The 26,528-nt window shown below is 33.1% G+C and overlaps 10 protein-coding genes across 10 annotated transcripts; 6 read left to right on the top strand and 4 right to left on the bottom strand.

Moving 5' to 3' along the window:
* Nucleotides 1-468: 468 nt before the first annotated feature.
* Nucleotides 469-3,594, top strand: MAK21 (RNA-binding ribosome biosynthesis protein MAK21; the record flags this gene model as incomplete). Its single annotated transcript, XM_003668112.1, has 1 exon — nt 469-3,594. The coding sequence occupies one exon, from the start codon at nt 469-471 to the stop codon at nt 3,592-3,594; it is 3,126 nt and encodes a 1,041-aa protein (XP_003668160.1).
* Nucleotides 3,595-6,243: 2,649 nt separating this feature from the next.
* On the top strand, nt 6,244-8,916 carry TEC1 (Tec1p; the record flags this gene model as incomplete). Its single annotated transcript, XM_003668113.1, has 1 exon — nt 6,244-8,916. The coding sequence occupies one exon, from the start codon at nt 6,244-6,246 to the stop codon at nt 8,914-8,916; it is 2,673 nt and encodes an 890-aa protein (XP_003668161.1).
* Nucleotides 8,917-9,514: 598 nt separating this feature from the next.
* On the top strand, nt 9,515-12,442 carry MIS1 (trifunctional formate-tetrahydrofolate ligase/methenyltetrahydrofolate cyclohydrolase/methylenetetrahydrofolate dehydrogenase MIS1; the record flags this gene model as incomplete). The annotated part of the gene is made up of 1 exon (XM_003668114.1): nt 9,515-12,442. One exon carries the CDS (start codon nt 9,515-9,517, stop codon nt 12,440-12,442), a length of 2,928 nt encoding a protein of 975 aa, XP_003668162.1.
* Nucleotides 12,443-12,891: 449 nt separating this feature from the next.
* On the bottom strand, nt 12,892-13,900 carry RPL19A (60S ribosomal protein eL19; the record flags this gene model as incomplete). Its single annotated transcript, XM_003668115.1, has 2 exons — nt 12,892-13,459; nt 13,899-13,900. Coding segments are annotated over 2 exons (570 nt in total).
* Nucleotides 13,901-14,543: 643 nt separating this feature from the next.
* Nucleotides 14,544-15,458, top strand: AAC3 (ADP/ATP carrier protein AAC3; the record flags this gene model as incomplete). Its single annotated transcript, XM_003668116.1, has 1 exon — nt 14,544-15,458. The coding sequence occupies one exon, from the start codon at nt 14,544-14,546 to the stop codon at nt 15,456-15,458; it is 915 nt and encodes a 304-aa protein (XP_003668164.1).
* Nucleotides 15,459-15,751: 293 nt separating this feature from the next.
* Nucleotides 15,752-16,936, bottom strand: NDAI0A07680 (KH domain-containing protein; the record flags this gene model as incomplete). Its single annotated transcript, XM_003668117.1, has 1 exon — nt 15,752-16,936. One exon carries the CDS (start codon nt 16,934-16,936, stop codon nt 15,752-15,754), a length of 1,185 nt encoding a protein of 394 aa, XP_003668165.1.
* Nucleotides 16,937-17,996: 1,060 nt separating this feature from the next.
* Nucleotides 17,997-18,254, bottom strand: NDAI0A07690 (uncharacterized protein; the record flags this gene model as incomplete). The annotated part of the gene is made up of 1 exon (XM_003668118.1): nt 17,997-18,254. The coding sequence occupies one exon, from the start codon at nt 18,252-18,254 to the stop codon at nt 17,997-17,999; it is 258 nt and encodes an 85-aa protein (XP_003668166.1).
* Nucleotides 18,255-19,387: 1,133 nt separating this feature from the next.
* IST2 (Ist2p) lies at nt 19,388-22,393 on the bottom strand (the record flags this gene model as incomplete). The annotated part of the gene is made up of 1 exon (XM_003668119.1): nt 19,388-22,393. One exon carries the CDS (start codon nt 22,391-22,393, stop codon nt 19,388-19,390), a length of 3,006 nt encoding a protein of 1,001 aa, XP_003668167.1.
* Nucleotides 22,394-22,972: 579 nt separating this feature from the next.
* On the top strand, nt 22,973-23,866 carry NDAI0A07710 (pyridoxal phosphate homeostasis protein; the record flags this gene model as incomplete). The annotated part of the gene is made up of 1 exon (XM_003668120.1): nt 22,973-23,866. The coding sequence occupies one exon, from the start codon at nt 22,973-22,975 to the stop codon at nt 23,864-23,866; it is 894 nt and encodes a 297-aa protein (XP_003668168.1).
* Nucleotides 23,867-24,608: 742 nt separating this feature from the next.
* TAH18 (NAPDH-dependent diflavin reductase) lies at nt 24,609-26,477 on the top strand (the record flags this gene model as incomplete). Its single annotated transcript, XM_003668121.1, has 1 exon — nt 24,609-26,477. The coding sequence occupies one exon, from the start codon at nt 24,609-24,611 to the stop codon at nt 26,475-26,477; it is 1,869 nt and encodes a 622-aa protein (XP_003668169.1).
* Between the last annotated feature and the right edge of the window lie 51 nt (nt 26,478-26,528).

Consider the following 26,528-nt stretch of genomic DNA (forward strand, 5'->3'; position numbering starts at 1 on the left):
TACTTGAAGGTAAAGCTAATGCTTGGGTGGTTTTTCTTTTTGGTTTGTCCACTATGTTTTTTTTTGAAACAGTATCTAAAACTTAAGGGGTATACTTACTACTCCTTGGATTCCTATCCTATTGGAGAACTGACCTAGGAGTGGTGATGGAATTGAAACAGAAACTGTTTTGATCTTCTATGTATGTACGTAGTTGATTATTTTTGCAATTAGCCGCCCAGGTCCGGTATAAGTGTTACCCTGCTGGGCACCATTTTCTAGAAAAATTTCATTTTGAAAATTTTCATTTTATAGGAAGTATACATAACGATTGAAACCGATGAGGTTGAAAAATTTAATACTCGATGAGATAAACTAACTAACCGTGTTCAACATTTTAAAACCTTCGAATAGCTATATTGATAGATAAGGCCTTCCGCTTTTCCACGATCAAATAATCGAAGCAATAACATATACACGCAACGAAGCATGTCGTCTGCTGAGAAAACACTGGATTTATCATCCTTAAAGAACAAAGTCTCTGCAAAACTTTCTGATCAAAATAAGAAGAATGATACAAAGAAACAGAAAAAGTCTGCAAAATCTAACAAGAATATTAAGGAAAATGGTAAGAAATCAAATAATAATGTAATTGAAAAACAAGATGAAAGCCATGCTGATGACGATGATGATGATGATGTGTTACGTCGTGAAGCATTGGCATTGGGTGCTAGTGAAGAAGATTTGGAACTTATTAAGAATTTAAAAGATGATGAAGATGCTAGTGAACAAGAATTCGATGATGAACCAGATAATGATGATAAAGAATTTGCTGGTGATATTCAAAAATTTATGAAAAATATTGGACTAGATAAAAATAATGTTCCTGACTTAGAAGATGAGGAACTTATGGGAGAAAAGGCAGAAGAAGAAGAAGAAGGAAATCTTAGTTCAAACTCACAATCTGAAAATGAAGAGGAAACTGAACAACAACAACAACAACAACAACAACAACAACAACAACAACCAAAAGAAGAAGAAAAAGAAGTTAAAAAAGACAGCGATTTAATTACCCAAACCCATATTATAAGTTCTGATAAATTATTGGTTCCATTCGATTCAGCATGGTATGAAATCCCATTAGACCCACAAATCCAACAAAATTTGCAAAATTATGATGATGATGATGATGAACCCTTGACTAAGGAACAAATTGGTAAATTATATGAAAGAGGTAAACAAACGTTAGAGTTAGATAATCAAACCTATTATGATGAATTTACTAAGGATTCTTCCCAAAGAAAGTTTATGTCACAAATCTTATCTGATGGTACATTAAATGATAAAATTTCGGCATTAACACTGTTGATTCAAGATTCACCTTTACATAACATTAAATCATTAGATACATTGTTATCATATTGTAACAAAAAATCAAGAAATTCACAATTACAAAGTTTAAATGCACTAAAGGATTTATTCCTAAATGGATTATTACCAAACAGGAAATTAAGATACTTTAAAAATCAACCAGGTCTCTCAATGTTATTAAATAAGAGAACATTAGCAATTTTCTATTTTGAAGATTATTTAAAAAAATTGTTTTTCCAAATCCTAGAAGTGTTTGAAAAATTATCTCATGATCCAATTATTCACGTTAGATTACAAGTATTAACTCATATTTTCGATTTATTAACAAAGATACCTGAACAAGAATTCAATTTATTAAGATTAGGTTGTAACAAATTGGGTGATATTGACTCTAAAGTGTCATCTAAATCTTCCTATTTATTATTGAAATTAGAACAAGCTCATCCAAATATGAAATCTATCATCATTGATGGTATCGTTGACATGGCTTTGAGACCTAATGCTGATTATCATACAACTTATTATTCAGTTATCACATTGAATCAAACCATTTTGAAAAGATCTGAAGATGATATAGCTAATAAATTAATTAAAACTTACTTCACACTTTTCGAAAAGTTCTTAATTAACACTGATAAAGACCACATTGAAAATGTAGAAGTGAAAAGTAACGCAAAAGGATATGAAGCCAAGAGAAAGAAGAATTTCAAAAGAGGTAAGAAAGGTGGTAAATCAGTTAAAAATGATAAGACAGAGGAGGAAGTTCTTAATGAGAAAAACTCTAAATTATTTAGTGCTCTTTTAACTGGTATTAATCGTGCCTTCCCATTCGCTCGTATTCCTGCTTCCGTTTATGAAACTCATTTGGAAACATTATATAAAATTACGCATTCTTCCAATTTCAATACAAGTGTACAAGCGTTAGTTTTGATTCATCAAGTTACTTCCAAAGCTGAATTGAATAATGATAGATATTATAGAACACTATATGAAAGTTTGTTTGATTCAAGATTGGTCGGTTCATCAAAGCAAGGTATTTATTTGAATTTACTTTATAAATCATTGAAAGAGGATAAATCTAATGTTGAACGTGTGGAAGCTTTCGTTAAGAGAATTTTACAAGTTAGTTCTCATTGGTTAAATGTGGGGACTATAACTGGGTTTCTATTTTTATTAATTCAATTAGTCAAGATTATACCGCAAATTAGGAATCTATTAACAAACACACCAATCGACGATCAATATCAATCAGACGATGATACGGAGGAAAATAAGTTAACAGGGAAGAACAAGAAAAAGACAGATACAACATATGATGGACGTAAACGTGATCCTAAATTTGCTAATGCTGATAAATCGTCACTTTGGGAAATTAGTCAATTTATTAATCATTATCATCCGTCTATTCAAGCATATGCTAGTAAATTTATTGAGAATACATCTAATAAGAATGAAGAAGTAGTGAAACCTGACTTGGGGTTATTTACATTGGCACATTTCTTGGATAGATTTGTTTATAGAAATGCTAAACAAAAGAGTGTTACAAGAGGTACTTCCATTATGCAACCTTTATTTGGTGGATCTCAACTTAATAAATCTGTTCTTGTGAAGGCATCAGATGTAGTCTTAGACCAAACACCTGTGAATACTGAAAATTGGTTAGATAAGAAAGTGGGAGAAATTAAACCAGAAGAAAAATTCTTTTATCAATATTTCTCTAGTAAGAAAGGTGCAATTAAGAAAGGTAAACAAGATGAAAAGGATTTACATGGATTTGATAGTGATGATGAGATGAATGAAGATGAAGTTTGGGATGCTCTTGTGAAATCAAGACCAGATGTCGAAGATGACTCTGACGATGATGAAGGTTTAGGTTTTGATGATGAAGATTTCTTATCCATGAGTGAAAGTGAAGAAGGTGGTGATGACGAAGAAGTTGATGTTGATGTTGAAAAAAAGACTAATGAAGTGGAACCAGAAGAAGGAGCATCTGATCTAGAAGATAGTGAAGATGGATTAGAAGAAGATATTTTCCATAGTTTTGGTGGTAGTGATTCAGAAGAAGAAGGAGAAGAAGATTATGCTGTTAATAATGACGCAAAGCGTTCGTTTAGCGATTCTGAGAATGAAGAAGAAGAAGAAGAAGCATCTACAAAAAAGCAAAAGAAAAACAAAAAGAAAGATTTACCTGTGTTTGCATCTGCTGATGATTATGCAAAATATTTGAATTCTGATTCTGAATAAGAAAGGAGCCCTTCAGAATATGATTCAGAATACTGTTTTATAAACGAGTGTATATTATTAGTTGTGTTTTTAAAAAAATACAAATCATTTTGAACTCTAGTTTTTCCAACAATCTCTTTGTAGAGACTTGACTTGTATCTAATGTAGTGACCGTATGGGAAATACTTCAACGTATAACAAATTCTAAAACTTTTATTTACTTTTTTTTTCGGATATTTCATATTCTTGTGGAATGTTAGTTCTTTAAGGAGTAAAAATAGACTATGGAAAGTAAACAAAAAAGGGGTTAGAATTGATTTAATAATTATTGATATTCTAGGGCATGTCACATATGTGGTAATACACGCTTATATGGATATCCGTTGTACTTCATTAGGATACAACTAATATCGAGCAAATACTCTCCCATGCTTAGATCACCTAATTTAGGGGTGTATTTAGGGCAGTGAAGTCACTCTCACAAAATGAGATAATTTATTTATTGAAAATTGGAGCGTAGAGAGTTTAGTATTTAGAAGGAAAAAAGAATACTGGGAACAGCTTTAAAACAAAGAAATCATCGTCAGATCATTGGCTCGTATGAAAACATAGCTTTTTATTGAAGAAAGAACAAGGATATGAGAAAAATATAAATACAATCAACAATAAAAACTATTAAAAAATAAATATATACGAATTTTATATTAATATAATGTCCCTCTTAATGATTTTTGTTCCATATTGGGTTTATTGTAATAATTACACCAACCTTTGATGTGATTTTACTTCAATACAGAATTTAACCGACTGTTTTTTTTTTTATAATATTTACTATGAAATATAAGAAGAGGGATGAAGGTAAAATCTTTTTGTCTAGTCAATAAAGGTTTTGTTTTTCTTGTACCTACAAACTGGTCATTTATATGGCCATCCATATGATGCTTGAACAAATATTAAAAGTGATGAAGATATGATTTCAAGAATTGCTCTTTCAAAGAAGATAGCACTTTAAGTTCCGTAACGACACAAACACTGATGTTATCCGAACCAACGGGTACATTGGGCCATTGCCCAAAATTGTTGTAAATTACTTGATACCTTCATGTATAATATGGTTCATGAAATCAGGGAAATGCAGATTTCCATAATTCAAGATATTTTGATATTAAATGTAACATAAGTTTTATACAATTGCGTTTGTATATTATATACTATGTACATATGGAATGAATGAATGAATGAATGAATGAATATAATATTGGTGTCGCACATATGTACGTTACTATATACATATGTACGTACGTACGTACATATGTATATAGTAACAATTTAATGTGAATACACAAGTTCAAAAACAATGAGCTCATCATATAGTGGCAATAACGACACTTTTGGATGGGGAAGTTGTACTTTGTATACGCCATACTATATAGGTATAGAGTGCGTACGTTCGTTGTTCTAGTTTTAAGCTTTAAAGTTTTCGGGGTGGGTGCCTGGGTGCTTGGGAAGGAGGATTATTGCTTATGGAACCGCGGCCGGCAATGCTAGTGAATACCCTGATCCTGCTCTGAGGGCCGTTCCTTTGCCTGTAAGGTGCACTGAACGTTATCGAGAACAATGAACAAAGAGAACGGAAGTTCTAGAATCACGCTCCAAAGGCACTGAATGACCAGCGGAAGGGGGCAAGGTCTGTTTCCTCCCCCTGCGTCCGTTTGTCAGAGTAACAAATTTCCCTTTTTCTTTTTCTCCCTGCTAGCGTGCGATTGGTACCGTAGACACGACGTTAAGTGGTCCCTTTTGGCTTGGTCAAGATTAGTAACTTTCTGTGTTCTCAAACATGTTTCATAAACAGGAAAACAAAAAAATTTGAGAGAAGTTGAGGAAAGAAGCGGGAAGACCTTTGCTTCTTCTCTTCTTCAGTTTCCCCTTTGTTCTTCTTTGTTCGCTTCTCTCTCTTAGCGGACACAAAAAGTTGATCAAAAATTAGTCGGAAACGCCATTGTGCTTCACAACAAACAACAGTACATTGCATCAATCAACACTTCTCCAAAGCGCTTCTCGCACTGCATGATATAAGATACGCATCGAGTAACGAACAAAGAAACAATACATACGTACTTTCCCTCTTGATCTATTCCCGTCGCTTCCTTTTGCCACATTTCCATTATTTCGATTTTCAGATTCAATCTCGATTCCAGATTCTAGATTTGGATTCATATATATCATAGTTAAACCGCATTTAGCATTTTTAGCATTTTACTTCTAATTCACAGCACTTCATCGTCAATAGTTTACACAAGCTAACACAAGATTTTTGATTATATATATTTTCAACAAGGACACTAGATACACCGCTTTTGCTGGACTTTACATTGCTTTCATTCGGGACTTTATATTATAATAATCCACGAAATTTTCTCCTTTATTTATTTACTCTTCTCAAAAGGAAAAAAAAAATATTACTATATTTATACCGCATTTCCTCAAAAAGAAATTCCAGTGATATATCACAACACAGACTAATATAATAATAAACCCATAAAAAAAGTTTATCTATATAAAACACATCTACAAAAGAAGAACGAACTGAAACAAACAATAATATACAAGAACAGCACGCGCAAATTAAAAAGCAACAACAAATAAATAAATAGACAGACAAATATCATCATGTCTCGAAAAGAAATTCAAGAAGCTACGTCTTCTTTCCAACAAGTATGGAACCCGTTAGGTGCTAAAGTTTTCGATATATATCTTGATGACGGTTCCACAGATAGTAAATCTTCCTCTAAAACATTCCCATTAATAGACATTTTCTCTGATGAACTTAAACCCAAAAAGGTCAAGTTGGAAGAACATTTAAGTTATTTCCAAGACCATTTCTTAACTGTCAAAAAAAATCAAGAAAATAACAAGATCTCTGTCATCCCAATTAAACAAGAACAACCAAAGGATATCCATGCAACCACTTCTCCACCATTTCCACCATCTCCTCCTCCACAGACTCTTTCACCATCAACATATTCTTCTTCAATAGAATCTGATAACAATACTAATAGTAATACGGACGTTCTGTTATTAAATACTGGTAAGGGGAAACCTTCTTCAAACTTGAAATCTGCCATCTTGAAGAAAAGAAATTCACAAAAATCGTCTAGACACGATTCAACGAAAAGAGTAAAACATTTAGTTTCATCATTAATGCTAGCTGAGGACAATAATGATAATATCAATACCGTCAGTATTAGTAATAATACTGAAGGAACAAAATCTAAATCGAGTGCAAAGCATTATCCATCTAATTTAAACTCATCATCATCATCATCATCATCATCATCATCATCGTCATCATCTTCTTCTTCATTTTCTTACTCTAGAAATTTCATTTCTGCTTCGCAAAATCAACAATCAACTCCTTCCTCTGCATCAGTAAACAAAGATGCAAATGAAAAATGGACTAAAGAAGTGGAAGATGCATTTTTTGTTGCTTTAAGAATGATTACTAAAAATGGAACATCAAAAATTAAAGTGAAAGATAGAAATTATGGTAGAAATGAATTGATTTCATTATACATTAAACATAATACAAACGAATTTAGAACTAAGAAACAAATCTCTTCACATATTCAAGTCTTGAAAAAGACAATTCAAAATAAAATTCAATTAAATAATAAACTTAATGAAAAAAATAATGCCAATAACACCATCAATAATACTATTAATAAGAACAATGCAAAGAATGTTCATAAAATTTCAAAACATGAAAGGGAAATTTTATCATTGATCGAAAATGGTGCTGCAAAGAATTCTAAATTTGTAAACTCTTTTGAAGATGTATTCTCAAGAATCGTTGAACAAGAAAAGTTAGAAATAGAAAATCAAAATAAATCAATTAAATATCAAAATATGATGATGATTACTCCACATACAGCAACAACCAATAAAATGATCAACATCGATAGATCGATATCTAATCCTACTAATGGAACCTCATTCTTCCAAAAAGATCCACCATTATTATATCAACATGATTTAATGAATAAAGTTAATGGTTTGACTGATAATCAACAACAACAACTACAACAACACTCTCCAAAGATAATGACTCCACTTGAATATGCTAAATCAATATATCAAAATTTTGATAATTATAAATGTGTTCCCGTTAAGATGGAAAATGAAAATTTCCAAATTTTCAATAATAATAATAATAATACTACTACTATCACTACAACCAACTCCAGCATTATTGCGGATAATAATAATAATTTTAGAACACAATCATTACCTCATTTCCAAGAATCATCAGTATTGGTCTATAAACCCACAACAATTGAAGATATCAACCAAATGTATAATACCAATACGAATATTGATTCCGCTAAAGATGAAATGGAGAGTCCAGATACAAATGGTTTCCATGATAATAATAATAATAATAATAATAATAATAATAATAATAATAATAATAATGAAAATCTTGAAGAAATTATTAGAGGTGTTAAATTACAACAAAGGCAATTAATAGCTGAAAAACTACGACATGCAACCGTTAAAAATATTGTCGATAGTACTAGTAATAGTGATAATGAAGGTAACAATAATACTAAGAGAAATAATATCGCTTATTATAGAAATTTACAATGCACTTCACAAAACACTCCACAAATAACATCTTTTCCAACTCAACCATTACCGTATTTCCCCAAGTCCTCTGAATCAAACGGAAATGAACAACAACCACAACATGCTATATATTATTCTCCACCTGCACCACAAATTGTTAATCAACAATTAAATGGACAGACAGAACAAATAGAGAGCCTTATCAATCAACAATCATCACAATTCCAACAACAACAACAACAACAAAATAACTCGAATTCCTTCAAGTCTATACCTTTCGCATCCCAACAAGAGAATATTTATCACTTACAACAGCAACAAGTGCAACCAAGCATAAATATGCATATACAACCGAATGTCATGTATCAACAGCAGCAACAACAACAATTGTCACAGTCACAACCACTACTACAACAATCGATACCATCCTATCAACAATCTTTAATAAATAATAATCAATATTCTAACCAATTAGCAATACAAATGCAACAGCAATCGCAAATGCAGATGCCAACTCAAGTTTCAAATCAACCTGAAGCAATGTATTATAATATTACCCCATCATCAGCTAGTGCACCTAATTATCCAATTCAAATGTATCAATCACAACCTCAATTCCAACAAGCACCCATGCAAGGACAACTTAGACAAAGAATTCAAGGACCTCAATTCTATTCATATGTTGAGGAACCAAATTATTCATCACCACAATATTGAGCCAAAACTACAAAGGAATTTTTTTTTTTGACATATATGTGACGACAATATAAAAAGCATTCATCTTAGTCATCTTTCTTTTTTTTTACCTATTCTTCGTTTGCTTGCGTGTCATTGCTCGGTTCGGTTACTTTCTTTTTCTTACTTTCTATAGACTTTTATGTATGTATATATAATAATATAATATTTAATAATAATATTTAATTAAACTCATGATAATTTAACGTTTCCAGAAGTATCGCATAACTTGGTATACACATTGGTTCATCATACTTTTAAAATATATCGTTATATAATCACATAAAAATGGCAAATAGCTAGTCTATACGTAGCTGACACCATATTAATGAAATCGTAGACGTTTAAAATTGTATTACAAAGACTCTTTTAACGGAAATGAGTCGCCAGCTTCTCCGAAGGAAGAAGAATTTCTCAATGAAACTTTTTTGCACAAATTTTATGAACATGTAAGATCGATGAGCTTTCAAAAACAGACTACATATTTCAACCACAATCGACAATTGTAAGTTCAGCACCACTTAGTTACAACTTAGGACACCAGCAAAAAAACGACAGATTCACCGAACGGTTCTCTATCATGTGGTCTAGAAGAATTGTCTCAATTAGTGGAGACACTTCACAACGTCTATTGCGTATCAACAATAGAACACATTACATTCCCAGGTTCACATCGTACCTTTATCATACATTATCAGGAACAAAATTGGCTCAAGATATAAGAAGAAAAGCACATGAAGAAATTCAGTCTATAAAGACCCAATTCCCTACTTTCAATCCGACTTTAAAAATCATTCAAATTGGTGAAAAACCTGATTCATCCACTTATGTCCGTATGAAATTGAAGGCTTCAAAAGATAGTGGAGTTAATTGTATCATTGAAAAATTGCCAGAATCAATCTCAGAAATATCACTCCTGAACAAAATTAAACAAATTAATGAAGATGACTCCATTCATGGTCTCTTAATTCAATTACCATTACCTCATCATTTAAACGAAACTAAGATTACAAACTCTGTTTCTGCATTCAAAGACGTCGATGGATTTCATCGTTATAACGCTGGTGAATTAGCTAAGAAAGGTGGGAATCCATATTTCATTCCATGTACCCCTCATGGTTGTATTAAATTATTAGAAGATGCAAAGATTGATCTTAAAGGCAAACATGCAGTTGTGTTAGGTAGATCTGATATAGTTGGAACACCAGTATCGTCGTTATTGAAAAATGCTAATGCAACTGTCACGATATGTCATAGTCATACTAAAGATCTACCTTCCATTTTATCTACTGCTGATGTTATCATTGCAGCTTGTGGTATGCCACAATATGTTAAAGGCGAGTGGTTGAAAAAAGGCGTCGTGATCATTGACGTTGGTATCAATTATATACCAGATTCTACAAAAAAATCTGGTGTTAGATTAGTTGGTGATGTGGATTTCGAATCTGCTAAGGATAAAGCTTCGTTCATTACACCTGTACCAGGTGGTGTGGGACCAATGACTGTTGCAATGTTAGTACAAAACGTACTACAAGCTGCAAAGAATCAATTGGTGGAAAATGAAAAATTACCTGAAATAACTCCATTACCATTAAATGTCATGAAACCAACTCCATCTGATATTGAAATTTCAAGAAATCAAGATCCAAAATTTATTGGGAATCTTGCTGAAGAATTAGGTATACACCCTCATGAAGTAGAATTATATGGTCACTATAAGGCAAAGATTTCTCCAGATATATTGGATAGATTACATTCTAATGAAAATGGGAAATATATTCTTGTGGCAGGGATCACACCAACACCATTAGGTGAAGGTAAATCTACAACTACCATGGGTCTAGTGCAAGCCTTAACAGGTCACATGGGTAAACCTTCGATTGCTAACATTCGTCAGCCATCTTTAGGTCCAACTTTAGGTATCAAAGGTGGTGCTGCAGGTGGTGGTTATTCTCAAGTTATCCCAATGGATGAATTCAATATGCATCTAACTGGGGATATCCATGCTATTGGTGCAGCCAATAACTTATTGGCTGCTGCTGTTGATACAAGAATGTTCCATGAATCTACTCAAAAGAATGATTCTACTTATTATAATAGATTGGTCCCAAGGAAAAATGGTGTCAGAAAATTTACACCTTCCATGTTGAAGAGATTAGAAAAATTAGGTATCAATAAAACAAATCCTGATGATTTAACTCCTGAAGAAATAAACAAATTTGCAAGATTAAATATCGATCCTGATACAATCACAATTAAAAGAGTCGTGGATATTAATGATAGAATGCTAAGACAAATCACCATCGGTGAAGCACCAACGGAGAAGGGGTTTACAAGGAAGACTGGATTTGACATCACAGTTGCATCTGAATTGATGGCCATTTTAGCTTTGTCCAAAGATTTGAAAGATATGAGAGAACGTGTTAGTCGTGTAGTTATTGGATTCAATCATAATAAAGAACCCATTACAGCAGAAGATGTTCATTGTGCTGGTGCTATCTGTGCTTTATTAAAAGATGCAATCAAACCAAATTTAATGCAAAGTTTAGAAGGTACGCCTGTCTTGGTACACGCGGGCCCATTCGCTAACATATCTATTGGTGCATCCTCGGTAATTGCTGATCGTGTTGCCTTAAAATTGATGGGTAAAAGAAAATCCTTGGTTGAACAACATAAAGATTCAGAATCTGGTTACGTAATCACTGAAGCTGGTTTCGACTTTACTATGGGTGGTGAACGTTTCTTTAATATCAAATGTCGTGCATCTGGACTAACTCCAGATGCTGTTGTTCTTGTTGCTACCGTAAGAGCTTTAAAATCACACGGTGGTGCACCAGATGTCAAACCAGGCCAAAGTTTACCAATTGAATACACCACTGAAAACCTCGAATTCGTTTCCAAAGGTGTTGCTAATCTTTGTAAACAAATTGCTAATGTTAAGCAATATGGCGTCCCTGTCGTCGTTGCCATTAACAGATTTGATTCCGATACTGATGCAGAAGTGGAAATAATAAGGAAAGCAGCCATGGAAGCTGGTGCTTTCGATGCCGTTCCTACTACCCATTTCCAAGACGGTGGCAGAGGTGCTTTAGATTTGGCACAATCAGTCATCAAAGTCACTAATCAACCATCTAATTTCAAATATCTATATGACGTGAATGATTCTATTGAAAATAAGCTTACAACTATCGTTCAAAAGATGTATGGTGGAGCCAAAATTGAAATTTCTCCAGAAGCTCAACAAAAAATCGATTTATATAAAGAGAAAGGCTTTAGTAATCTACCAATCTGTATAGCCAAGACTCAATATTCCTTATCACATGATCCAAAATTGAAAGGTGTTCCAACTGGATTCACCTTCCCAATTAGAGATATTAGAGCATCCATCGGTGCCGGATACCTATATGCCTTAGCTGCAGATATCCAAACAATTCCAGGTCTTTCAACTTACGCAGGTTACATGAACGTTGAGGTGGATGAAAACGGCGATATTCAAGGGTTGTTTTGATAGTAAGTATTATTGTGATAGTTTTATAGACAGTTCTCTGAAATTTTGGATTGGAATTGTACAATATCTAATAATAACATAAATATGAAATACTTCTTCATATAATGACGAATAATACAGTTTTTTATAGACGTGTGTTTTCACTCTTTTATTATTATTTTCACTACCTTTGAATCTGGCTATGCACCAGTATAATGTTGTATGTAATTCCCATACCTCTTTGTAACTCAGTAGTGGGCCTATTACCTTATCCAAAACATATAACATCAGATTGCAGGATATATTATAAGAAAAAGAATAAAATCCAAACAATATAAGTAGGTTACAAATATTTTTACTTTCTCGTTATAGAAAAAAACAATAATTTATATAATAGAAAAGATATAGTAATAATAATATTAGAATAGAAACTTGAATTTTATGGAGAACAATGATCTATATTAAAACATTTAAGCATCTTCCTTCAACAAAGCTTCTCTCTTTTCAATGATTCTTTGAGCTCTTCTTTCACGAGCAGCTCTGTTCTTAGATCTTCTGACATCAGCTTCTTCAGCCAAAGCCTTTTCACGTTGAGAATCAGCCTTGGCTTGAATGATATGTTCAACTAAAGCTCTCTTGTGCTTGAAAGCGTTACCCTTAGCTTCCTTGTACAAGACGTGGTACAAATGCTTGTCAATCTTACCAGCATCTCTGTACTTAGCCAAAAGTCTTCTCAAAACACGTAATCTTCTGATCCAGACAACTTGGGAAGGTAAACGAGCTTCTCTGGTACCCTTTCTTTTACCGTAACCAGTGTGACGACCATTTCTCTTAGATAAAGCATGAGCTCTAGTTCTAGATCTGGAGTGGACAGTAACAGCCTTCTTGACGATAGTACCGTTCTTGACCAACTTTCTGATGGCGTTTCTGGAGTTGGCTTGAGCAATTTCAGTGGTTTCGTTTGGGTCTAACCAAACCTTTCCCTTACCAACACCGATGACAGAAGCGGCAAGTCTCTTTTGAGTACGTAAGTTAGCCCTATAACAAAAATGAAAAACAAATATATCATCTCAATCAGACAAAAAGATGTGATATATCAGTAAAGATTATAGTTAGTAAAAATTAGGTTCCCCTTACGCTAAGTTGCTATTTGCTGAATTGGCGAGGTTACATCTACGTATGAATTAATAATCTCATAAAATCATTACCAATAGACTGTTTTTCCTTTATAATTTCATGATTCATCTCACAATTGAAGATCACTCCTTTTCACGACGGAAAAGCAATATGTACTACAATATGCATTAGAGAGCTATATCAATGTTAGATCGTTTACTTCTTTATTCATTATCTTAGATATTGGTTACCACTTATTTTCAAATTTTTCCAGTATCTAATTTTTGGATTCACTTCCACGATCTTTCTGTTTCCTAGAACCTTCGTCTCGTCAATCACATTAAGTTCATTTTTGACATACATTTTTGCTTTGGGTTATTTCTTAGTCACTTTAATCAAATTATAGAGTATATTGAAATAATGACTTTTCAAATCCTTAATCTTTTATTCAATATTGGAATATACTGTAAAGTGAAGGTTAAACGCTGAAACTATCTAGCAGAACAGATACAGGAAAGGCAGTTTAGAAGGAGAGTATTCCCCTTCCCTGCCTAAAGGGTCCGTCTACAGGCTTCTTCCCAATACGGAGACGGGAACTCTCATCAGCCAGAGGTTGTCGCCCCGGGCCTTTTCCCACAGGACCTGCTGGCGCCGGAACGCGAAGGTAAATTTCCTCTTTGCAAGGCGCTTAACAACGTGTGGGAAAGTAATTGTAATTTGTTGAATTCAAAGAAACAGGGAAATGTAAGGGTGTAGAAATGTACGGATGGTAAACTGTCTAATATTTATTTCAATCATTTTTGACGACGAAATTCCTCGAGAAACATGTCAAAAAAGATGCATATGACTTATTAACAAAAAAAAAAGGTAGAAACATGATTACATGATTATGTAAATAAAACAGCTAGTAGCGCAATATTTCGAAAAAGCGCCTTTTATTCTTTGTTTTTGGTTCTGGAAGTCTCATAAACCGATACGATCACTTCGAGTAATATCTTACTATAGAATGTCTGAAAAATCCCAGTCTAATTTTGCCATTGATTTCTTAATGGGTGGTGTTAGTGCTGCAGTTGCCAAGACTGCAGCCTCACCAATTGAAAGAGTCAAATTATTAATTCAAAATCAAAATGAAATGATTAAACAAGGTACTTTAGATCATAAATACTCTGGTATTGTTGATTGCTTTAAGAGAACAGCTAAACAAGAAGGTATCATTTCATTCTGGAGAGGTAATACTGCAAATGTCATCAGATATTTCCCAACCCAAGCTTTAAATTTTGCCTTCAAAGATAGAATCAAATTAATGTTTGGGTTTAAGAAAGAGGATGGGTATGGTAAATGGTTCGCCGGTAATTTGGCCTCTGGTGGTATGGCTGGGGGTCTTTCTTTACTTTTCGTTTATTCTTTAGATTTTGCTAGAACTAGATTAGCAGCTGATTCTAAATCATCTAAGAAAGGTGGTGCAAGACAATTCAATGGGTTGATTGATGTTTACAAGAAAACTTTGAAATCAGATGGTGTTGCTGGTTTATACCGTGGGTTCTTACCATCTGTTGTTGGTATCGTTGTTTACAGAGGTTTATACTTTGGTCTTTATGATTCCGTCAAACCTTTACTTCTAACTGGTTCTCTGGAAGGTTCATTCTTAGCATCCTTCTTGCTAGGTTGGGTCGTTACAACTGGTGCATCTACTGCATCTTATCCATTAGATACTGTTAGAAGAAGAATGATGATGACCTCGGGACAAGCTGTTAAATATAACGGTGCCTTTGATTGTTTTAAGAAGATTGTAGCTGCAGAAGGTGTTGCTTCATTATTCAAAGGTTGTGGTGCTAATATCTTAAGAGGTGTCGCAGGTGCTGGTGTTATCTCCATGTATGATCAATTACAAATGATCTTATTCGGTAAAAAATTCAAATGAGATATTTTAACGTGAATCAATGAATAAATCATAACAAAATAAAACATCAAAATTTTAATAATATTATCGCTATACGTATATAGTTTCAAGTTACATATTGTTCTGTTTATATTAATTATTTCTTAAAAAAGAATAAAAAGTAAGTCGAAGGTTTGTTTTCTGACAAGGAGACAGTGCCTGCAATTAAAAAAAATTAACACGACGATTCATTTAACGTAAAACATTATATATTATATACATGGCTGAACTGATAATAACCGTTTCGAGACGGAGAGAAAAATCTACTCGTTCCTTCAAAATTCAACTGCAATAGGGGTTGATGCATTAACAGCGTCACCTTTTTTGGAAACGTTTGTATCAGCTTGATTATCTGATTTCTTACCACCAGTCCTTGCCTCACGGTTTTTAGATTTTACACGCTCAGCTTCCAAATTTCTTATCAACATACTTTCTGCTGTTTTAACATTTTTCTCATATTTACCAACAATGGTAAATCTACTTTTATTTTCATTGGTAGCTTCATCCTTAAAATTTACGATATTAATCTCGGTATTGGTGAAACTTCTTAAATTATTAATTCTTGAACCTTTGACACCAATCAAAGTACCAACATACTTCTCAGGAACAACAACACTGCCAGTGTATTTCTTAGTATTAGTATTATTATTATTTCTAGCATGCTTTTCAGCGTGAGGAACATAACGCCTTTCACCCTTAGGATCAATAACTCTATTTGCTAAGACAATATGACTAACTACAGTTAAACATTCAGCTATTTCATTTGCTAACCCTTGAATCTCCAAGATACGTTCAAAACTATCTGGTAATTGTCTCTTACTAGCAACGATTCTAACATCGTGATCTTCCATCAATTTTTTAATGATATTACCGTTTTTACCAATGACAGCACCAATCATACTGGTGGATAAGATCAACCTTATACTTTGAACATTTTCTAAATCTTCATCGGTCTTAACATTCTTAAAATCAGATGTAGTTGGTTTGGACATTAATGAATTCAAAAATGAGAAACTGAATGGTTTAGTTGGTTTATTGACATTTTCCTTAATGACTTTAAGACAATCAACAATTGCTTTGGATACATTTTCAATAGAACCGTTACATTGAAGGATTCTATCCGTACATAAGGGAGATGATGCGTTTATTGCAATTTTCACATCATTGTCTTCTCTAATTCTCTTTATTGTGGCGCCTTTCTTACCAATCAATGCAGCAGCTTCCCTTAATGATAATAAGAATCTATGCTCAACATTGGCCTCAGTAACTTTTGGGATGGTGACTTCTTCAGCTGGTGCAGTAGTAGTAGCTGCGTCAGTATTAGTGTCAGCGCTAATGCCTTGAGTAGGAACAGGCGAAGCGACAGTATCAACAGAGTCGAGGTTCGTGGATTCAATTGTGGTATCCTTTAGTGGTGGGTTAGATTGAGTAGCGGATGAGATAGAACCTGTTTCAGACATATTTTTTCTTGTTAAATTGGTCTATGAGGAGGAGATACGTTAACTTTTGTAAATTTAGATGTTCACTAAAATAATGGATCCAAAATTGTACTTTCGAGATATTCAAGATAATGAATGAGTTCGTAAAGTTTAGTATGTAGGTATCAGACCTTTATAGCTTTCAGTAAAAAAGTTCATACCTAATATATATATATATTTGATGCTACCTAAAAGATACGTAACCTATAAGCTAATGTGTGTATGTAAATCCTTATTATTATCTCGAGGATCTGGAAAATTAAGTAAGCATGTACGTGGCTTTTTCTTTTTCGTGCGGTCCCAGAGGATTCTCTGGGCGTCAGAGGGTCTTTAACAATAGTGTCACGCGACCCACTTTTGGCGTCAGTAAATAGTTGTGTCACAAAAGCTCTAATCCAGACCTAATTTTTTTTTAAGGGTGTGGATTGTTACATACATAGCTATTTCTTCTTTTTCTAAACAAATCAGTCGTTCAAATCTTTACTTACACAAAATGTAGGTAGTCTTCTTAACTTGAACAAAAATATAAGAACCCACTTATTAAGAAAGAGAACGAGATAGTTAATTATTGAACATTTTCGTGGTACGTAACAACTAGCAGTAAAAAGATACAAACTACCTAAAGACTAATACTTAGTTGAATGATAAACACAATAATGATGGCTTATAAAGAGGTGTATTTATTTATTAGATGAATTAAATATGTTTATATATATTTTCTAGCTTCGTTTGACAAAAGAATATGTCTGGCTTCATCAAAAAAAGCTTCATTATGAAGTAACAGTAATCTCAAATTTCAAATCAGGTGATTCAAGAAAAATAATATAAGAATAGTACCATGTTAAAAATATGATAAAATGAAGGACACAATTTAGCGACTTTTCTTTTTTAATGATATAAAGATAGATGAAATGTTATGAAAGAGTTAAAATTTTCTAAAGCTAGATAGGGCTATAAATGATAAGAATGCAAAAATGAGTAGGTCTATGGTCGTAATTGGAAAAAGAAAAGAGATATCTTATACAAAATACTAGAGATAACTTCATCTGTTACCTGCGATCTCATTCAAGTAATCCATGGCTTCACCTTTCACTATAGCAATGACGTCTCCTCCATCTTTGAGAACATATCCATCTAATGCACCATCATTTGGTTTTAAAACTGTGGATAGTTTAAAATCCTTATGCTTCCTATTATTTATGAAATCTTCATAACCTTTCCTTGTTGTTAATTCCACTGGTGCACTTGTTAAGAATGAAGTTGTTGAATGTGAGCTATTATTACTGTAAACTTGTGACATTTTTCTTTTTCAGTTGAGGTGTTAAAGTTATTGCTATTGTTGAAGAACTAGACTTTCTTGTTCTTTGTATACGGAGATTTTTAGTCTAAGTTTCCTTTATATGGGTTAGTCAAACAGTAGAGATGATTACCTTTAAATCAAACAAGACGTATCTATTTATACTTAAGATCTAACATAGAGCGATCGTACATGCATCATACATACCCCTTATAGAATAATTATAACTTAGTAATGCATGGGGGAAAAGAAGGCTTGGCATCTTTGAAGGAAAGACGGCAAAGCTCCGACCAAAGGTATGGCCGAAAGTATGAGTGAATTATTACCAGTAACCGTATTTAGGCATGGAATTCCGGAAACACTAAAAAAGCTACCATCCTGGCCTTCATTTGATTTGTTGCCATTGGAGAAGAAGATCCAATTGTCCACGTAATGCTAACTTTCCAAAAAAATACGTAATCCATTCTTCTCCATTCATTCATCGAAAATATTCAGCCGTCTTCCGTATAGTTACAAAAAAAATTTAGTAAGAATTAGGCACCTTTGTAATCATCGTAAGCGCTTTAACACCTGCTCCTTCCATAGACTACTCGGTGGTTTATCCCTTTCGGAAAGGGAGAGAAAGAAAGAGGGTTTTTTCCGTTCAGGGTCTAACAGAATGAATGTATGACCTACCTTGAACGATAAGAGGGTAAAGTATCCAAGCAGATGAGTTAGCTCTCATCCACCTATGAAGAGGTATACGTAAGGGGAATTATATACGTACAACCAAAGTATATATAGAGGTAGGTAGTAATATTCTTAGGGTCAAATTGCTCTTATTATTAGACTGTTCGAATTGATCCGGATTCCGGAGTGGCCTAGTTAAAGGAGTTATTCCCGCGGAGCTGATTAGAAGTTCCGATATTCGGTTTGTTTTATGAACAGCTGATCAACGATAATATCAAGAAATTGGCCGAAGTTGTTACTAACATTATAGTACAGATCTATCTATATCCACATGTACGAACGACTGTTTATAATCATTAAGTTATAGTTTGAAGCTTCTTTATTTAAAGAAAGGGTTATTACATACTTTTTATACATATGTTATTATTATTATTATTAGTAGTAGTAAAGTATTATAAGTATTATCATTATAGGCTAGATTGGACATTCAGTCTCAAACTTTTCTCATAGTTTTTCTTTAATTTATGAAATAGTCCCTTCTTATGTTCTTTCTTCTTGTTTGGTAGTTTATCATTCGTTGAATGCTCGTCTTTTGGTTTTGGAATTAATCTAGAATGACGGTTGGAATCAGCATTACCCGCTGCTACTGCTGCTACTGCTGCTGTAGTAGTAGTAACTGAATGAGATTGGATCGTCGTAGTAGTTGGTGGTTTCTTCGAGGATGACGTTTTTGTAGTGTTAACAGTACTAGCTGTTGTCCCTTTTGATGATATTGATGGGGTAAGATGCCTCTTATTGTTGTTATCATTTTGGGGACTTATTAGTCCTATGCTTGATGCTGTAGAACTTTGTATATTATTTGTTTTCATTGATATGGTAGATACTGGTCTTTGCTTTATATTTAAATTTTTGCTTGTATTTGATTGTAAGTCTCTATTGTTATTTGAAGAGGATGATGGTAAAGATGATTCTTGTGGAGGTGGAATGACGTTTACATTTACACTTGTTTGAAGATTTGAAGTACTCTCTATTGGGACCGACTGTTCAACATTAAATGATAATGACGACGACAAATTCGATGATGAAGCTGGATGGTTTGGTTGTGGTTGCAAAATTGGATTACCATTCTTATCGTATCTTGAATCATAATTTTTGGAAGTTGGAATAGTATCCGGTAAAGTAGCACCAGCTACACTTGTTTCATCACCGACATTAATATAGTTGTTAAAGCTTCTCGAGGTTGAAGAAGTGTCCCTTGGGATAGTGGAATTGTTGTTGTTTTTGATGGTATGATCTCCATGTAGCAGTTCGGATTCTTCTTTTCTTTCAATATTACTATCATTGTTAGAACCAGCCTCCTTATTAACATTATTATTATTATTATTATTATTATTATTATTATTATTATCGTTGTTATCGTTGTTATCGTTGTTATTCTGAATTTCACTAATTAAATCTTTATTAATGGAAATTGGAGCGGTAATATAAGTCGACGAAGTATATTTTCTTTCCTTGTTGTTTTCGTGACTATCGGTATTTGAAGTTTTCAAGGAGGGAATAAATACAATGGAAGATGAAGCTGAAGAAGAATATACTCTCGAATCAGTAGGCTTTAGATTATTATGTGACGATAAAGATGATGATAAGTTCATAAATCTTGACATCAATTTGAATGCAAAGACTGATAAATTTTCCGTAATGAAAAGGAGTAAGATGATAGTGGACCCACTTTTGTAATTTGTTGGAGTTGAAAGGAACAATTTAGAATCCATCGAAGGTGATGAAAACGATGATGACAATGATAACAAGTGCGAGGATTTATACATTGAAGTCAAGGTTAAGGAGATTGTTGAACCGACAATAGTGACAATTGAAAGAATGTTATTCCAAAATTCGATAGATGATGAAGATGAGGACGAGGATGATAACTTCGTGTTGTAATCGGATAAAATGTTCAATTGGAAAGTCGAAGGTTTATAAAGATTCAAAAATTTCCATAATTCAATTTTATAAAAGACAAAATTTAGAATGTAACAAAGCAATGGAGCTAAGGGCCAAATAATCGAAAACATAATAATGAAACCAAATTGTAAGATAATCTTTTGATAATTTGCATCGATAGGATTAGAAGATGATATATCATCAATTTTAAAATGTGATAGGGTCTTTGATGTTGGGGTAATTGGAGATTGAGTCTTGTTCATTTTAGCTTTCAATACACGTAATAAATAAGGTAAAATATTTTCCAAGGAGAACGTAATGATTTGATTAGTGAAGATGAAATAGAAGAACTGCTTTTGATAACGCAACGGGTTAATTTTGAAAAAAATATCCAAAGCAGAAGGAGAAGTAGATGGAACAAACGAAAAGAACGAATAGGAATGGATCATCGAATTGAATTTATAGCCGAATGGTAGATAAACAAATAAGGTAATCAATAATGGGACATAGTTAATTAAAAATGTCAAGATGAAATTTTTCTCATATTTTGAAATCAACTCATTTTCAAAGGACATATTATTTTCCCATTTGATAATTCTTGAGACAAAGATGTTATTATAAAGAGATATAATGATTGGAACACCAATTGAGTTTAAGATTGTAGGGATCAATGTAACAAATGATTTCATTGGACCATTATAAATGTGAGTGAAATAAATCTCGATGCAGAAACAAATTACTTGGAAAGATATTAACAAAATCGTGAAAAGGATAAGGATTGGTATGAAACAACATTTTTTGAAAAGAATTGAAATATGATTATGTGGATTATTAGTGATTGTTTGATTCAAGGAAGAGGCGGAAATAAAAGATGATGATTGAATGTGTTGATATGTATTGAATAGAGTTTTGTAATGGAATTGTTTCTTGTTAATCCATGAATTGATGAAATAAATTGACCAGATAAACAAACCTAATTGGTATAAAGAATTGAACTGCCACGTTAATGGATTCTTATTATCATAAAATATATTTGGTAATATGAAACGAATAATGAAACCAAATACAGCCAATTTTTTTAAAGATTGGATATAATATTTGTAGAATGATAAAAAGAATGTTGCATCGAAATCATTAGTTAAATGATATAAATTAGTTATATCATGATCTTTTGGTAGTTTTAATACATTTTGAAAAACCAAATGACTGGAAAAGCCATTTATTTTCTTCGAGACGTCGGAGTCATATAATGGAGTTAATGATTGAACAAACTTGAAATGGGATATGGAATTCACAAATTTGTTTATTCTATTCAACGATTCACCAGTACCATCATTAGGCAATCTTATGAAAGTATATGCTTGGTAGTTATTTTTAGTGCTTGATGTTGTAGTTGAAGAAGGGTCGTTCTTTATGATAGTACGAAAAAGGATATTATTTGATTTTAAAACGGCATTCAATTGAGTTTCATGTTGAGTAGAGTAATTGAATCTAATTGTACAATTAGGATCAAGTTGTTTGATTTCTTCCATGTCGCTGTATTTTGTTTCGAAACGAATAATTAACTGAGCAAGTGAAAGAAAGGGTATAGTTTTCAGTTTTTAAGCAACAACTCGGTGAGAATGAAAATCGTAGTTAATTAAATGTGCTAGGTGGTATGTTCACGTTCTCGGTATATATCCAATTAGCTCTAGTCTGTTCTTTTGTATGTCTTGTTTCAGCGGTAATACTACCCTGGAATAAAATCCGCTGTTCTAGTTGATTACTTATTTACTTACTTACCTACTTAATTCCAATTGTTATGTCTCGAATGGAAACGTGCAGAGGGTAACCTTAATGATAGGGCTTTAAACTCTCTCCCAGCAAATATAATCGAGGGCAACTGTTACATACCCTGTTTTTATGGAATAGGGTTGAACCATTATCAAGTGCCCTCACCCATACACCATTGGAGTCACATGATGTAAAATACTTCTGGAGTTCTGGAGGGCTATTCTGGAGCGTTCCTCGGGACAAGTGAAAAATTATTGGAAATCAACCTAAGGTCAAACATAGAGGAAGGACTAGGTTACACACAATACAGAACGAGAAAATGGAAGGAGTGAATAGATATGATCACTGCTAACAGATCTATAGTTAGATTGCAACCAGCAATTCGCCATACACTCAAATATTCATCTCTTACCTCGATAAAATCATATCATCATAGAAAAATGTCACAACCAGTTACAATCACCTACACTCAAGAAAGAAAGAAAGAATTAACTGCTCAATATACTCACATCAACCAATTGATCCAAACAGAGCAAGAAAAGAAAAATCAAAATGAACATGTGTTACTACTACCTGTATCTAAATTAAAACCCGCAAGCGATATCAAAATATTATATGATACCTTACACATTAAAGAATTTGGTGAAAATTACGTTCAAGAATTAATGGAGAAGAGTAAATTATTACCAAATGATATTAAATGGCATTTTATTGGTGGATTGCAAACGAATAAATGTAAAGATTTAGCAAAGATTCCAAATTTGTATTGTGTAGAGACCATTGACTCATTGAAGAAGGTTAAAAAATTGAATGAGTCAAGATTGAAATTTTCCGAAGATGCTGATCCTATTAATTGTTATATCCAAATTAATACTTCTAATGAGGAACAAAAATCAGGGCTTCATGAGGAGAATGAAATCTTTGAAATTGTGGAATACTTCCTGAATAAAGATGGTAAAGAAAAACCATTAATGCTCAACTTGGTAGGGTTGATGACAATTGGTTCATGGAATGTGTCTCATCAAGTTGATCATGATAAGGATAACGAAGATTTTACGGCATTAGCTAATTGGAAATCGAAGATTGATTCCAAATTTGGAACTGATTTGAAATTGTCAATGGGGATGTCGGCTGATTATAAACAAGCTGTTAGACAAGGGAGTACAGAAGTTAGAATCGGTACTGATATCTTTGGTAATAGACCTCCAAAGGATGAAGCTAAAATCATTTAAAATATTACGGTGTTTGAAAGCCTTATTTTTCTGAAATATTGTTTATTTAACCATATATAGAGTTTCTAACCTGTGCAATCTGTAAGGATTCTGAGGCACTATTATAAACATCACACATTCATTAAGAAAACAATGAACGTTTAAAAGTTATATAGTCCATATTTTGTGTATCTGACAACTTACCCTTCGTGATGATGATTTGCGGAAGTTCATAACACCAAGAAAACTGAAACCCTTCCAGACTATGTATTATTCTGTTTTATTATAACAGCCCACCTCCATGATAATTCCTATATATTGGGTCTTATTTGTTCAGTATTTCACAGTTATGGCAAATTAGCCGCCGAGCTAGATAGTACAAGGACTACTTGTCTCCAACAGTGACACCTTTCGAAATAATTAATCAGGCTTTTTACATTTACAGTTACAACATGGCAAATAAATTCTTGCTCGTAATGAAACACCTTCCATATCTGGTTTGTTTCCCCTTACTCTCTTGCCAATATTTTGCATTGTTTAGACTACATAAAGTTACCACAGTTTTTTGACTTCAAAGCGAATGAAAAATTTCAAATTACTAAGCAGTTTGCCAATGCATTGAAGTCAGATCATCGAAAGACAAAGTAAGCTATAGCATCACAGATCTGTAATATATATACCAACAGGATTAATACAAGCATATCTGGTCTTTTAATATTGTACTCCTTACGAGTTCGAAATATATCAGCGGGAAGAAGGAACCATGTCATCACAAAAGAAAATAGCCATCTTGTTTGGTTCCGAGACAGGTAATGCCCAAGATTTCGCAACAATCCTGTCGCACAAATTACAAAGGCTACATTTTTCTCATACATTATCATCCTTTTCAGAATATGATCCTAAAGATATATTGAGCTGTAAATATCTTTTCCTCTTTTGTTCGACTACTGGTCAAGGTGAATTACCTAAGAATGCATCGGATGGTAAATTTTGGTCGTTTTTAAAGAAAAAGAAATTACCAGCAAATTTTTTAAGTCATGTAAATGTGACTTTGTTTGGCTTAGGTGATTCGTCTTATCCAAAGTTCAACTATGCGATTAGAAAATTACATCAAAGAATTGTCGTTCAATTGGGAGCAAAGGAAGTATTCGATAGATTGGAAGCTGATGAACAATCAATGGCAGGAAGTAATAAGGGAACAGGTGCTGGGGTGGAGAGCGTTTATTTCGAATATGAGAAAAGAATTTTACAATTTTTGAAGGAAAAGTTCCCCAATAGAAAGTTGAAAAATGGTGAAGTTATTGAACGTGATGAAATTGATCCTGAAATATATTTGGCGCCATACTCTTACCTTACTTTAGCTGACGAGGAAGATGATCCTAATCCAGCAGCATCAGATAACAGTAACATTAAGTTCGAAGGTGATAAGTCTATGAAATATGGGAAGGTGATTAAAAATGAACGAATCACGGACCCTGAACATTTCCAAGACGTTAGACAATTTATCTTCAAAAATAATGACGAATCAGTAAATGATATTTATTATCCAGGTGATACTGCTGCAATTTATTCATATAATACAGATTTGGCTGTCGAACAATTCTTAGAAAATCAGTCTCATTGGTTAGAAGTTGCAGATAAACCCTTAAAATTTACCAATGGTATACCAAGTCATTTAAGAGATGGTGGTATCGTTAAACCATTAACGATAAGGAATTTACTGAAGTATCACTGTGATATAATGAGTATCCCAAGAACAAGTTTCTTCATGAAAATGTGGACGTTTGCTACAGATGTCACAAGAATGGAACGTGGTGAAGAACAATTAAATGATCAAAGGGATAAGTTAAAGGAATTTGCTTACGATGAAGATATGCAAGAATTATATGATTATTGTAATAGACCAAGAAGATCTATCTTAGAAGTTTTGGATGACTTCCTTTCCGTGAGATTACCTTGGAAATATATGCTGGATTATCTTCCTATTATAAAGCCACGTTATTATTCTATCTCAAGTGGTCCTTGTAATCCACAGATCGAGTTGACTGTTGCTATAGTTAAATACCGAACTATTTTAAGGAAGATCAGAAAGGGTGTCTGCAGTGATTTTATCGCTCATCTAAATACAAATGATCAAGTGCGTTATAAGATCATCAGTAATAATTTAATTAGAAAGTCATATCATGGTAAGCCAATGATTTTAGTCAGTCCTGGTGTTGGTATCGCTCCATTGATGTCTGTTGTGAAGGCAAATGTCTCAAATGATATACACTTCTTTTTCGGATGTAGATTCAAGGATAAAGATTATTTGTATCAAGATATCTTGGAGAAATGGAACTCTGAAAATAAAATAATGTTACATCCTGTCTTTTCAAGAGATCGTGAAAACTCACCTGATACTAAGTATGTTCAAGACGTTCTTTGGAAGTTAGGTCAAGAAATGACTGATTTGATTGTGAAGGATAATGCCTTAATGTTACTTTGTGGTGCTTCGGGGAAAATGCCCGTTCAAGTTAGATTGACTGTCATTGAAATGTTGAAGAAATGGGGGAATTTCGCCGATGATGATGCAGCAAGAAAGTATTTAAAAGAAATGGAAAGAGATGATAGATATTTACAAGAAACTTGGTGAAAACAAAAGGTGAACCAAAAAAGTACGGAAATAATTTATAGAATTTCTTGT

Source organism: Naumovozyma dairenensis, chromosome 1 (genome assembly GCF_000227115.2).
Source record: "Naumovozyma dairenensis CBS 421 chromosome 1, complete genome".
Lineage (NCBI taxonomy): Eukaryota > Fungi > Ascomycota > Saccharomycetes > Saccharomycetales > Saccharomycetaceae > Naumovozyma > Naumovozyma dairenensis.